The 12,349-nt window shown below is 42.4% G+C and overlaps 1 protein-coding gene across 3 annotated transcripts in view; it reads right to left on the bottom strand.

Moving 5' to 3' along the window:
• Nucleotides 1-2,554: 2,554 nt before the first annotated feature.
• HTR4 (5-hydroxytryptamine receptor 4) overlaps nt 2,555-12,349 on the bottom strand; it is a 140,588-nt gene continuing 130,793 nt past the window's right edge. For 2 of the 3 annotated variants that reach the window (XM_075102059.1, XM_075102062.1), the window contains one exon: nt 2,555-5,435. In XM_075102059.1, coding sequence (XP_074958160.1) covers nt 5,348-5,435 — 88 coding nt within the window. In that variant the 3' untranslated portion in view covers nt 2,555-5,347. Of the gene's footprint in view, nt 5,436-7,447; nt 7,634-12,349 lie in introns of all 3 variants that reach the window. The other variant, XR_012662082.1, reaches the window with a different exon arrangement.

The raw sequence follows: 12,349 nt of genomic DNA, 5'->3' as shown, positions 1-12,349 counted from the left end.
TCGAGATGCACAAAAGTATTTAAGTACAACTAATATGCTATTACTGATTATTCACAGAGCTCTTGATCCTATTTAGGGGACAGTAGCAGAAGGCAGGGCAAAATAAAAGCCATTCTGAAGTGTGCTGAAGTCAAAGGCAAGAGGAGTATTGCTTAGCCCTCTCAGCTCTGACTCCTATTCAAGTTTTCAGTGGTTACCTAACACATTTCCAATGTGCATTGTCCCTGAAGTGTCCTTTGTTATAACTGAGGCTCATAAAGGACCAGAGTTTGCAATAAGAGACTCTCTGGAGCTAGGGATTCATACTGCTCAAAATCGAGATGACCATAATAGTCATTATCATTACTCATGTGAGTCCATCTTGATTGCACTAATTCTGCAAGTTAGACCAGTATTGCAGTGACCCTCAAACCTGGGAATCTTTCAGGTAGATATGCTAGGCCATGGTGTGGGCTCCTATGATTGCAAGTAAATCATATCCAGTATTGAATTAAGCTTATTAATACGACAGTACCTCTGTAAGGAGACAGTGGTTGTGTGTGCCCCACTATCTGTTGTGACTAGAAATGTGCAGAGAACAGAGCATTGAGAAAGAGGTTTTCAGTGTGCTGAGTTTGTTTTTTCCACTCAAGTCCTCTGCAAATGCATATGCTGTGCATGACCTCTCTCTGAAGCATACACTTCTACACTGAGATCAGAGGGGATTTTAGCCTTCAAACAAGCGGAATGTGGAAAATGTAGATTGGAGCCAGGCACTATGTGGGTGAGAAGTGAGTAAGGGCTTCCCACACATCTCTACAAATACCCCTCAGCCCCAACACTGTCCGTCTCTGTTTCTACTGTGAGCCCCTTCTCAGCTCTTCTAACACACCGCAACTGGAGTGCAGGCACAAAGGCAGTGTACTGCGGTGTAAAGCAGATGGAAGCTCTTGCCTTAATTTTTAAGCCGCTGTGGTAAGTGTTTCTTACTGTGTTTAGAGAGACATTGGATCCTGTGACAGGAGCAGGTCATGTATTGCACTTCTGAACTAAATGAAAAGGGCTTTGAGAATTTATTGAAAGCGTTTTCCTAATTGTTCTTCTGAGATACTTTTTTTTTGTATTGCCCTCTCCAAGACTAAAAGCTGAAAATATATTCTGTGTTGAAAAAGCAGTGAATGATAAATGTGGAAGGGACATTTCTCCATAAGGATTCATCTGTCTGCATGGTGTTTATGAGCATGACCTGCTAGTACACTTGGGCTGCAGCCATATCTCCATACATCTCACTAAGCAACACAGCTGCTGACTGCCTCAAGCACTGACATTTACAGAGCGTGTATCATCCAGTTATTGTTTCACATCCCTCCAGACAGTCTTGATCATCAGCTAATTAAAGTGTATGGTCTCTTCTGCACTCTTGGAGCTTCTGTTTTGTGAACACAGCTTCCCATTGGTGACATGTTTATTATGTCTCTGAATTTTACTTTGCAGTATGACTGTGACTTAGTTTCTGTCTGAGTAAACTGAGTATCAGAGACATGGAAAGCTGCTCAGTAGAAAGGATGGCTCACCTTGTGGTGTGCTTCCTGACACTGTCTAGGGCCCACTTAAAGTCAGATGGCCCGCAGTTTTAGAGTTAGGCTAGATTTTCAATCTGCATCTGCAAGTAGCCTGTTGCTCTGCTTCCCTCTTTCAGCACAAGCAACCTCAGTGTGTCTTTGGATTTGCTTGTCTGGGCACATGTCCTGCTATCAATGTCATGCAAGATCTCACAAATGCTTCTGGAGCCTAGAAAAATACAGAAATACAACTGTGTTGACAGATTAGCCTCCTGAAGGCAGTTTAGCAAAGGCCCAGCCGGCCAATTTCTTATTAACTAGCTGTTCTGCTAGCACATTGCTTCTGGTGAGGAAAAGTGTAATCAGTTGTAATCCAAGAAAACAGCAACAGCAGGCTTAACACTTCTGAGGCTTACTGCATTAAAAAAAAATGTAAAGTGTTCCCAGGCCATAAATGTGGTGGTGTGATAATTTGCTGATGAGTATTAGTATATTTATGTGAAGAAATAAATATATGGTTATTAGAGTGAATCTGTGAGAAATGGCAAGAAAGAGGTAGAAAGTAAGGAAGGAGTGTCCTTTTTCAGTCAAATTCCCTGGGAAGCTCAGAGAAACAGAGCCGCACAAAATTATATCTGACTCCCCATTTGCAAATGCCTGTCTTGAGCGTGATGCCCACAGCAGTGACATCTCTCAGCATCGGTGATAGTGAGAGATGAGGTGGACACAGCACAGGTAAGGGAGAAAGAGGGCTCAGTAACAATGTAAGTGAAACTGTGGGGAGAAAGAGGGACAGTATACGGGAACTTGGTGCAGGATGCAGGATTGTTCTGCTAAATAAACATTAAGAACTTGTATTATAACCCAAGAGCTCATCTGTATTTTCAAAGCAGTGGGGCCAGATTCTCCCTTGCTGTCACAGATGTTTGCGTATATTGCAAGGCGGGTGGAAAGTATTGATAGCATCTTATGTTTTGAGTGAAAGCAATACAAGAAATGAACTGGAGTTTACTGCAATGTAAATAGGAGATTTTTTATTTCTAGAAACAGCCAATGTGTTACACATTATTCAGCACAGGTGAAGACTGACATCGGTAGCCAAAATGGTCAATGGGAAGATGAACTCAGGGTACAGGAGCAGCTACCTTTTGCAAAGGAAATCAAGTATGGGTCCTTGCCATGCGACAGCTGCTTTTCCATAGAAATTCTAACATTATCAGGGACAGCGTCATTTGTTGGGTTTGCAGCAGCATTGCTGAGATTATTGACTTATTAAGCAGGAGCTGTCCAGTGGTTCATGACAGGCTTCCTGAGTCCAACGAGCTATTAGCCAGAGATGACATAGAACATGGACATTTTGTGTTTTGTATTTCATTCAAATACAGTGTTTGGAATTGGAGCCTTTTTTCCAGTTAAGAGCTGTTGACCATTTTGGCTAGTGAGCTACTGATCCCATTTATAGAGCCTTCTGAACATTGCCCATGAGTAAAATTCAGTGTTGAGAAGTTAATTTTAAATTAAGAAGAGATAGATTACTAAAGCGCATAAAAATATAGGAGAAAACAACACTTCAGGGACAACAGTGGAAACAAAGAACACCATCACTATAGCATCCCCATGCTGCTGGTTCCGTGTCACTCTGAGAAATTTCACACCAATATTTTGCTGCCTTATAACGGGGACAGAGCAAAGGTTTTCTAGGATTTCTTTAAGACATTTGGTACTTGAGGTGAAACCAAGACAACCTGTTCTACAGTCTTGCGTACCCAAATCCAGACAAAAACCCATGTGAGCAGTTCAACAGAGGTGTAGATCATAGGACTGAAGTAGCCCTGAATGGATTTTTTCCAAACTTTCAATAATGGCCTATTTTTTTCACCCACTGCTCTGTCTGGTGTTAACAATAGAGTTGAACTGATAATGATTTTTTTTTGGAAACACAACCCTGTAAAAACAGGTCGTTGCTGAACTGTTTCTAATGATGAACCAGGAACTGGCTCAAACTCTCTCACCCTCTCTTTTCAGAAAAAATAGCTCATGTTCTTCCCACCAGCATCTATCACCACAAACACCAATAGTTTGTCACTTTCTAACTGCTAGCAATTTTCTACATTGGTAAGTGTCTAGCTGCTTCTAATTAGGGCTGTTTCTGCCCAGGGTCCTTTTGAATGCTAAAGGAAAATCAAGTGAAGCTTTATCAGGGACTTTTATGTGGAAGAAGTATTTAAAGAAGTCAGACACCTTGGCAAGGAAGCCAGTTGTTCTTATCATGCACATTTTTTTTTTGCTATTGAGCAATATTTTGGTTTGTTCAAAGCAGGATTTGTTTGTTTGTTTACCATAAATACCTGTCACATAGCAACAGAAATATTACTAAATAATAATACATATAATGTTAAGCTCCTGGGTCTAGAAGCTTTTAATGAAAAAACCCACATGTTCCTGATAAAAAAAAATAAATAATGTCACCTTTTCATTTTGCGTTAAAAATATCTGTACATGATTACACAATATAACAAAGTACAATTTTATTTTCTAGGCTCAGGGTGGCATCTCTGGGTTAAATCTTCATCTAAAAAGGGTAGAGGCTGGTAGTCTTGTTCCTGCATATTTCCCGCTGCATGAAAATAATTTTCCCAAAGTTGCGAAGTCTACAGCCTTGCCTACCTGTTCCATGCATAGGTGGAAGCAGTTCACAAGGAACATAGCAACATCTACATGCAGGAAGCAGCTAAGGACTGAGATCTTTGCAAACAGAGATGTGCATATGGTGATATTTGAAAGTCTTGAAACTTCTTGCCTCAACTGGAAGAGAACAGAAACGAACAGAAGAATAAAGATGGAAAATGTAAGTAGAAGTCTGTCTTCCTAACGTAGCTAGAAAAGTTTTTTAGATGGTATATTTTTCAAGATGGCACTTAGTGATCTGACTGACTGTGTCTCTGGGCCAACCTTTCTTCATGGTAAGAATGCCCAAAGTTTGCTCAGATGAGGACAGCACTGGCAGCTTGCCTGGGGTTTGGGGGCCACATCCCATCCATTGGCCTCCGAATGGCAGAGGATGGCCACTGTCTTTTAGCAACTGGGCTGGATTGACAGAGCACTTGCAGGGCCTTCTGTTAGTGGTGAAATGTCCCTGTAGGTCCCGCTCCAGCTTGTCAGGCACTACATACACCCTGTGAGTCTTCTACCAATGAACTTTGCCAGGCAACACAATAAAAGCATTTACAAAGAAAGCTCTGCAGGGTAGGGTGAACCAGCAGCTCATGCTGACCTCTCACCAGTAACTATTTCCTCTGATTTTGCTAAAAAATTCCATAGTGCTGTTCCTCTCCTGCCAGCATCTGGTCACTGGTGGACAGGATCTCGCGCAGGTAAAGCAGGCATTTAGTCTCACATCATGTTAGGGCTTTAGCCAGAACTTGTAATCTTTAAGATCATGATATGGCAGGACAGAGCAATGGCTTGTACATAGGAATAATGGAAGTCCCCATATTGGGTGGTTTGTATCTGTGTCATTTCCTTACATTGACAGAAATCAGCTCACTCCTGGTGTAAGGCTCTGATGCAGCCATACAGTCCAGCTGTCCTTGCAGATACAGGAAAGTCTCCTCATCCATTCTGCTCATGTACCTTCCCATGCCCCCATCAATCGACACACGTGCAGCTGGACATTCATATGAAGTCTGTGCAGGAGGCACCATGACAGTGCAGATGAATGAAAGTTCTGCTGTTCATGAATCCTTTGGGTATCCTGAAAGCAATCTCTTCCTTCAGCATGGGCCATTCCTCTTCTAGGACCAGGACTAAAAACAGGACTCTTGGGATTCAGGGTCATTGTGGATGGGAAGCTTCTCATGTTCCTGATGATGCCCATTACGTAAAACGGTGTACCTGGGAGCAGAAAAACATAGAGACAGATTTGTTAGTGCTAGTGAAAAGGACAAGCATATGTAAAATGAGTTATTGAAAACCCTGAAGTACATCTTAAGAGAGTACATCTTCCAAATATCCAGATCCCACATCAAGCAAATGTGAATCCCTACTTTGCTCCATGACAGGAAACCAAATCTTTAGTTTGATGCAGTCAAGGCAATCCCTGAAAGCCAAGAACCTGTTGGTTTTTGTGTGTCTAAGGTGCAGCTGGTAATGAGAGGAAACCAGACCAAAGAACTAAGAAACACTGATCATGTGTGGGTGGCCTAAGCTGAAGGCACTTCAGTTAATGTCTTCAATGCAAGCATTCAAAGAATCATTTGAGGCTAGTTGGGAAGTGAATGCTGTCTAAGATAAAACCAAGACCAATGTTTCAGGCATTTCCACCTACGAAAGAAAGTAGTCTCTGTCTATTGCAAGGTTGGGTTTAGTGCCAATTCTAGTATGTTTTATCAAACCAGTGCTGTTCAGGTTTTATGTTCTTTGGAGGTACCATGTTGCATATACACCTTTCTAATATTCTTTCCAGGCTTTAGGCCAGATATGGAAAAGTAGAATACAGTTTTAAGGAAATCCACATTATCTCTTACCCTGTGCCTCATCTACCAGGCCATTTCCTGCTGCCCATCTCAACATGGCTTTCTGAACAGGACTGTTGATTTAGTTTGCTAAAGACATGCAGCTCTTTTCCCTAAGTGGTGTGCAATGCTTAGTAGGAATAAGCAGGACTGAGGTGATGGCAAAAATTTTGGCTAATTGGAGTAAAACTGATTTTTCACATCTTTTAGAATTTCACATCTAATCATTCTTGCTTGCAGACCCCCTAAAGGGTAGAAAGCAAGCCATGTATCTTCCCTTGGCAGTCCATTTCATTTAAACTAAAGCTGAACCAAACCATCCTTTGAATAGGAAGCTGCAAAAATAACTGCAAAACCCATACTTTTTCCTAGGCCAAATGCGTATCGGGGAAATCAGGTCTCTGTTAAGACTTTTCTCTCCCGAGTGTTTAGAGATGTAGATATATTACTCCTCTTAGTAACAATCATCCAAGACATATCTGAAATATCTGCATCTCAATAAAGATTAAAAAAAGAAAAAAGGCTAAGAAAACAGAAGAATATCTTGGTTCTCCTGCTGTTAGCAGAGGGAAAAGAAGTGCTATCAGCCTCAGGATTTGTTTGAATAATCATTAGAAAAAAGGTCTGGAACTTTTCATTGTCTATATATTAAAAAACTAACATCAGTTTACGTGATATTATTAATCTGAATGCATCTCTTCTCCATTGAGTATACTTGGGACTTATGCTCCTAATTAAGGTGCTTACAATGCCACTGAAACATCTGAAGTAGATGACCTAAATATCCTACAGATGTATCTGTTCCAGGAGATCAGCCATGGACTCAAAATGAAAGCCAGGGTATAAACTATACTGCCTGTCTGAATTTGCCCTGGTGAATATTCCTAGAGAGATTTACCCTCTGATGTACTAGATGCTGGTTTTCAACATGGTCAGGCTTGGTTACCTTAATGCAGGTCACTGTATGTGCAGGTATACCCATCGAACATGCTCCCTTAGTACTCCATCACTTCAAATAATGATAATAAATTTTTAAAAATGTGCCAGTTCTACCGACAAGATACAGACTCAATGCGAGAAACAAGAAAAGACATTTTGCATCTAACACTGAACAGACACTCCAATTAGATGACCATGATGCATACAAGGCATAATGTAATTATGATTTTATATACCAAGTCAGACACGGTACATTGTGTGAGGCAATCCACCAAAGAGACCTCCAGCATGGCAAAGTGTCTGCTACAAATGGTGATAGAGAGGATGAGAGCCAGGAGACCCCCCACTCTGTGAACGAGGCAGAGGTGGTTCAGAGCAACTCAGGACTTGCTCAGAAGCACAACAGACAGGTACTAAAAGCTGACTTCAAAGAGGATATCCAAAGAGCCAAACCTTTCTCCTTCTTCTGCAGTAGTCAGAAAACAGTAGTGTAAGATCAGCAATTTAGCAGGTGATGCCGTTTGTTACAAAGATGCATTAAGCTAAAGAGAAGTCATTAAGGTGTCCCAGGAGCTCTTGTGGCACAAAGTGTCTGTCTGAAGCCTCTGGCAGTTAGCTCAACACTTCCAGCTGTTTACCCTGTGGGGAAAGAGGACTGGTAGGAGAGAAGGAAAGAGCGTTCGTTCGCAGGGTGCAAAAGCTGCACTGCAGGGGTGACAGCTTGCTCTGGTACTGGCACATCATTCCTAAAAATCTTACCAACATCTCCAGGACACTGTTAAAGCAGTCGTCCACTGGTGGGCTTTTGTGTTACCAGGATTGTGTTCCCATACTGCAGTTTTTTCCTTCACATGAAAGTTCAAAGCTACCTGCCAGTTACATGGCACCAATCTAGTGTCAGATAAAAGACATGATTACAACAGCCCTGCTTTTTTTTTTCACACCACCATGTCTTAACTGATCCGCTTTCTGAAAATACAATTAATTTTTCAGGCATCAGTATCTGTGGGAAGCAAGTTTCAGAGAAAAAAGCACAGCTGCACCTGAAACTCATTTTTGCCTCACCTACAGGAAGGCACACCTAATGTGCCTCAGCTCTCACCCAGCTGAGATGCCAAGCACCATGGGATTTATCTATCTTACCAACTGCAAGAAGAAATGAACACTTGGACCCTGCATGTGTGGGCTGATTGTTTCAAGAGAAATTTTTCAAGTGGGCTTGAATAATGAACATATCTGAGGAAACCATAATATGTGAGCAGGAAAAAGCTGAAAAGGTTTTAAATGCATGAAATGAATTATCTGCAGCAAATTAGTTGCTCAGCTTTCCTGCCTGTAATGAGTTCCTTCGATGGGATTTGTACATGCTGGCATGTTAAGCTACCAAGCTGTTACAAATAGCATCCCAGGCTGCCTCTGCCCTCTGCATCCGACTCCTCCCAGAATCGGGGGCGGGTGTTACTGTCATTTCACCTGACAGCTTTACTCAGAGCATAAGCACCACCACCCAGCAATAAAGCCCAATAATGAAAAGGCATTGCCACCTATAAAGGAACCCTGCTGTAGGCTATCCACATACTTGCCAAATGGTACTTTAATTGTGATGATGACCAATTTGGAAATAATTGCTCCTGCTGTTTCTGACAGTCCAACGGACTCTTTAATTAACTGGTTGGGTTAGTTCTCAGTGTATTGGAGGGGAGTTGTGTGGTTTTATCCTCCCTAGGCCAATGACCAGAACAAGGAGCTCCAGTGTTATTCTGGGAACTTGGCAAGAGCTGGGGAGAAAACACTAGGGGGATGCAGTGGCTGTTTGAAATCTTTCCACTTTCATTCCCTGGAGAGCTATCCCCCATGCTAACTTGTACAACTCATTAAGGAAGCAAAGCCAAAAAATTGCTGTTCTTCGGCTTTCCCCAACCATAGTGAAAACCAGTCACTGTTTTCACAGAGCCTGAGGTCCCTGCTTAGTCCCCTCCTGATGAGCAAACCTCTGGCATCCAGCCCCATTCCCCAGGATCATGCCTGTCTTGCTGAAAAGCTGAAAGCAGTGCCATTTTGGAGCAGGGCTCCTGGCTCTGAACACAAAAGCTAACTGCATCCATTTCCTCGGCAAAGCATGACCCAAGGAGGAAGGGAAGTGATATCCTGATGGTGTGTGTGCCATCCCTCTACGGGAGCCCGTAGCCACTGGTTCAGTTTCCAGAAGGGAGCCTCTGTCTGGAGATGGTGCCTGGAGTCCTTTGGACAGTGGGGAACGGACAGGAATTGGAAGGTATCTGATCTTTCCTAAAAAATGGCTCCTGCGAGCCCATCATGCTTGCAGCATCTGTGTAAAGCTGCCTACACTGGTTACACATAGCAGAATTGCCTGGGAAGCGCAGCATGCAGTTCTGCAGCTGTTTTACCCATGAATTACTCCCCTGGTTTTTAACCATACTCCTTGTTCTGAACATTTGTATCCATCCTTCTCCCCCAAGCTCCCTGCAAACTGCCCGCAGGCAGTTAATCCTGGTGGCTGCTGCAAAGGGCAAGGGACCCCTCACAGGTACAGAACCCTGCAAGGGACTGGATCACATTAGTAGCCACTGCTCATTAATAACAAACTGACAAAGAGCAAAGACAGCCTCTCCCAGCTCCAGCTGAATCACTCATGGGCTAAAGATCTTGTGTGGCAGCATCTCTGGCACCTTCCAAAGCCTCTGAACAAACACTGGGCTTAGTGTTCCCCCAGCAGCCTCTGTCCCTTTAACACTGGCAGGAGAACTAATTTTACCTAGAAGGTCATAATAATGAATACAGAAAAAAATTAATAAAATAAATGCCCACAACTGTCCAAGCAGGGCAAAGCTTTCAGCTGGGTTGACAGCAGATTAACGGAGCAAACTACAGCTATCCTAAGGCTGCTGTAGGTGTGCAGCTGTCTGTGCTCTCTGTTTAGCCATCCTTTCCCAACACACCTGCTTACATCACTAATTGCTTCCATTTTTTGAACTGGCAGGAGGTAGTTTGTGTTGTCCTGACTTTCCCTGGAGACTGAGGTGAGGTTTTGTGCTTGTCCCTGGACTGGGTTGGAAAGGATTCACTTCTGTGCAGGGTTGGGGGGGAATACTGGGAGCTGTTAACTCTCTGCTCCCTGGCACTTTTGCCACCTAAATCCACATCCCCTGTGCCCAGAAGATGAAAGCCTCATTGTCACCAGGTAGAGAAGAGATTTTGCACACACATTCAGACACCAAGAGGTCAGTGGTGCTGCAGAAGTAGGTGAGTGGGTGCATTTATGGTATATAATTTATGGTATATGTCTCTGTTACTGGTATTGCCAGGATAGCTTGGGTCTCAGCTAGGACACAAACGGCCACAAAGTCTGGGGAAATTCAGCCATGAACTATATAAAAAGCTCATAAGCACCAAGTTGCATTGCATTTGCAAATCTTTTTGATAATCTTTGTACTAGAAAGGCAGAATAATGGCTGCCAAAGTTTCTAAATACCCCCCGGTAATGCAAGAATAGCATATAAAAACCTTGTACCAAGTTCTTTGAAATAAGTGCTGTTCTTAGCTGTTCGCATTAAATTGTTTGAAGCCTGTAATGTATTCCACCACTGCCTGCAACAGTGACCTTATGGACGTGCTAGCCTGTAAGAGTCTCCTACTGACCCCACATTCCCAGATTTGGGAAAATTAGCCCTATCTGAAACGACACTGTGGTCTTTGGGCACGCCTGTACTGGGATTTGGGGTTTGTTGCTGACAGTTCATTAGTGACTCACTACTGGACTGATGGAGGGAACTCAGGCATGGCAGACTCAGGCAAGGAGAAAGTTTTGGCTGTGACATTCTTAAAAATTTGAAATAATAAGAAAAATAAATCTGCAAGTTTTGTGGCACTAACACTAAAAGTTTTCCTGAGTTTGTGCCAGTTTCTATGAATCTGTCTTTAAAAAAAAATCTTAAAAAGCCATACTTCCTGTAAAAATGGCAAGTGAAATTTTTCATTTAAAGGCGTTGTTGTTAGTTTTGGGAAGTGTCCTATATTAATATTTTTAATTTAATTTTTTTTCGTCAACTGCTTGCATTCTAAATGAAAGATTTCAAATTAAACCAAGCATTACATTTCAACAACACCAAAACTCTGAAAAGACTAATTTTATTCATGTTTTCCTGAGAGTAACACACTGTAGTCTAACCTAAAGCAGAAATCTGTTGTGCTGAGCTCTGGCAAGCTCCTTTTCAAGATAGTGCGTGCCCTGAAAAAAAAATGTACAGGCAAATTTAGTTTACAGCTAGGAGATTTAATAGGTTGGAGTGGATGTTTGAGGGAGGTCAGAGCATCTGAGAAACATGCAATTATAAAGACTTACTCACTAGGTCAAAAATAATGAGTTTCAAGCTAAAATCAGAGTGGTATAGAAAACATTTTTCCCATTGTCCAAAAGTTTCACAGTTCCAAATTATTTTCCCTGTTTCTGATCTGGTGCAAGTCTGCACCTTCTCATGGGACAGAAAAGAAAAAAAAAAAAAAAAAAGAAATAAAGAGCAGACTCCAGTTCATTTCCAAGGCCTTTTATCAAGGTGACTGATCTAACCACTGTGATACTGGCAATTTTGTATGAGTGAGCACTCATCTGCTCATCTATTTCATTTTCTCCTGCTTCCAATTGTTGATTGCCAGCACTCCAAATCAAACATTTCAAAATACATTTCTTCCTTCATATGCCACTAGAAACTCCCTCCAGGACCCCAGAAAACTGCTCCGTAACAGCTTTTGTACAGCCAATTTGTATCTTTGAAGGTTGTGACAATGGTTGCAGAGGCAACCCAGAAAACATTAATATTTCTGGTTATTCTTAGTGAACACAATCAAATTTTCCACTGCTTTCACGTTCCTCCCACCTTTGGTTTTGCTCCCAGTGGGCTCAGGCAGGCAGTCAGGAGTCCTGCTCATTTTCATCTCTTTCTCCACTATTTCCTGAGTTTTGCCTGCAAAATTCTGAAGGCCCCATGGTTGTGCCACAGCGGTGGGGTAGAAGTGATGCCAGTTGCTTTGGTGCAGAAGAGCAAAGCTTTCCGCCATAGGAGAGCTGTAAACTATGTTTCTGAGCAGCTCAGCAGCAGCACAGCCCTCAGACTGCCCACTGAGTGAAGATGATCTGCCACAGGTGGCATCTTGAGATAGCCTGGACAGGACATATATACAAGGAGATGTGAGGGCCAGGAATTAGAACCTGGATAATGGCCAGAACTGTAGAAATAGAGACTCCTTCAATCTCCACAAAGAAACCTTGACACTGTGTCTCTGCTTTCATCTATGTTCAGACCAGATCCTGAAGTTTTGGTGTGAAAATAGTGGGGC

This window comes from Phalacrocorax aristotelis, chromosome 8, assembly GCF_949628215.1.
Source record: "Phalacrocorax aristotelis chromosome 8, bGulAri2.1, whole genome shotgun sequence".
Lineage (NCBI taxonomy): Eukaryota > Metazoa > Chordata > Aves > Suliformes > Phalacrocoracidae > Phalacrocorax > Phalacrocorax aristotelis.
This window is presented reverse-complemented; position numbering and strand designations above follow the sequence as displayed.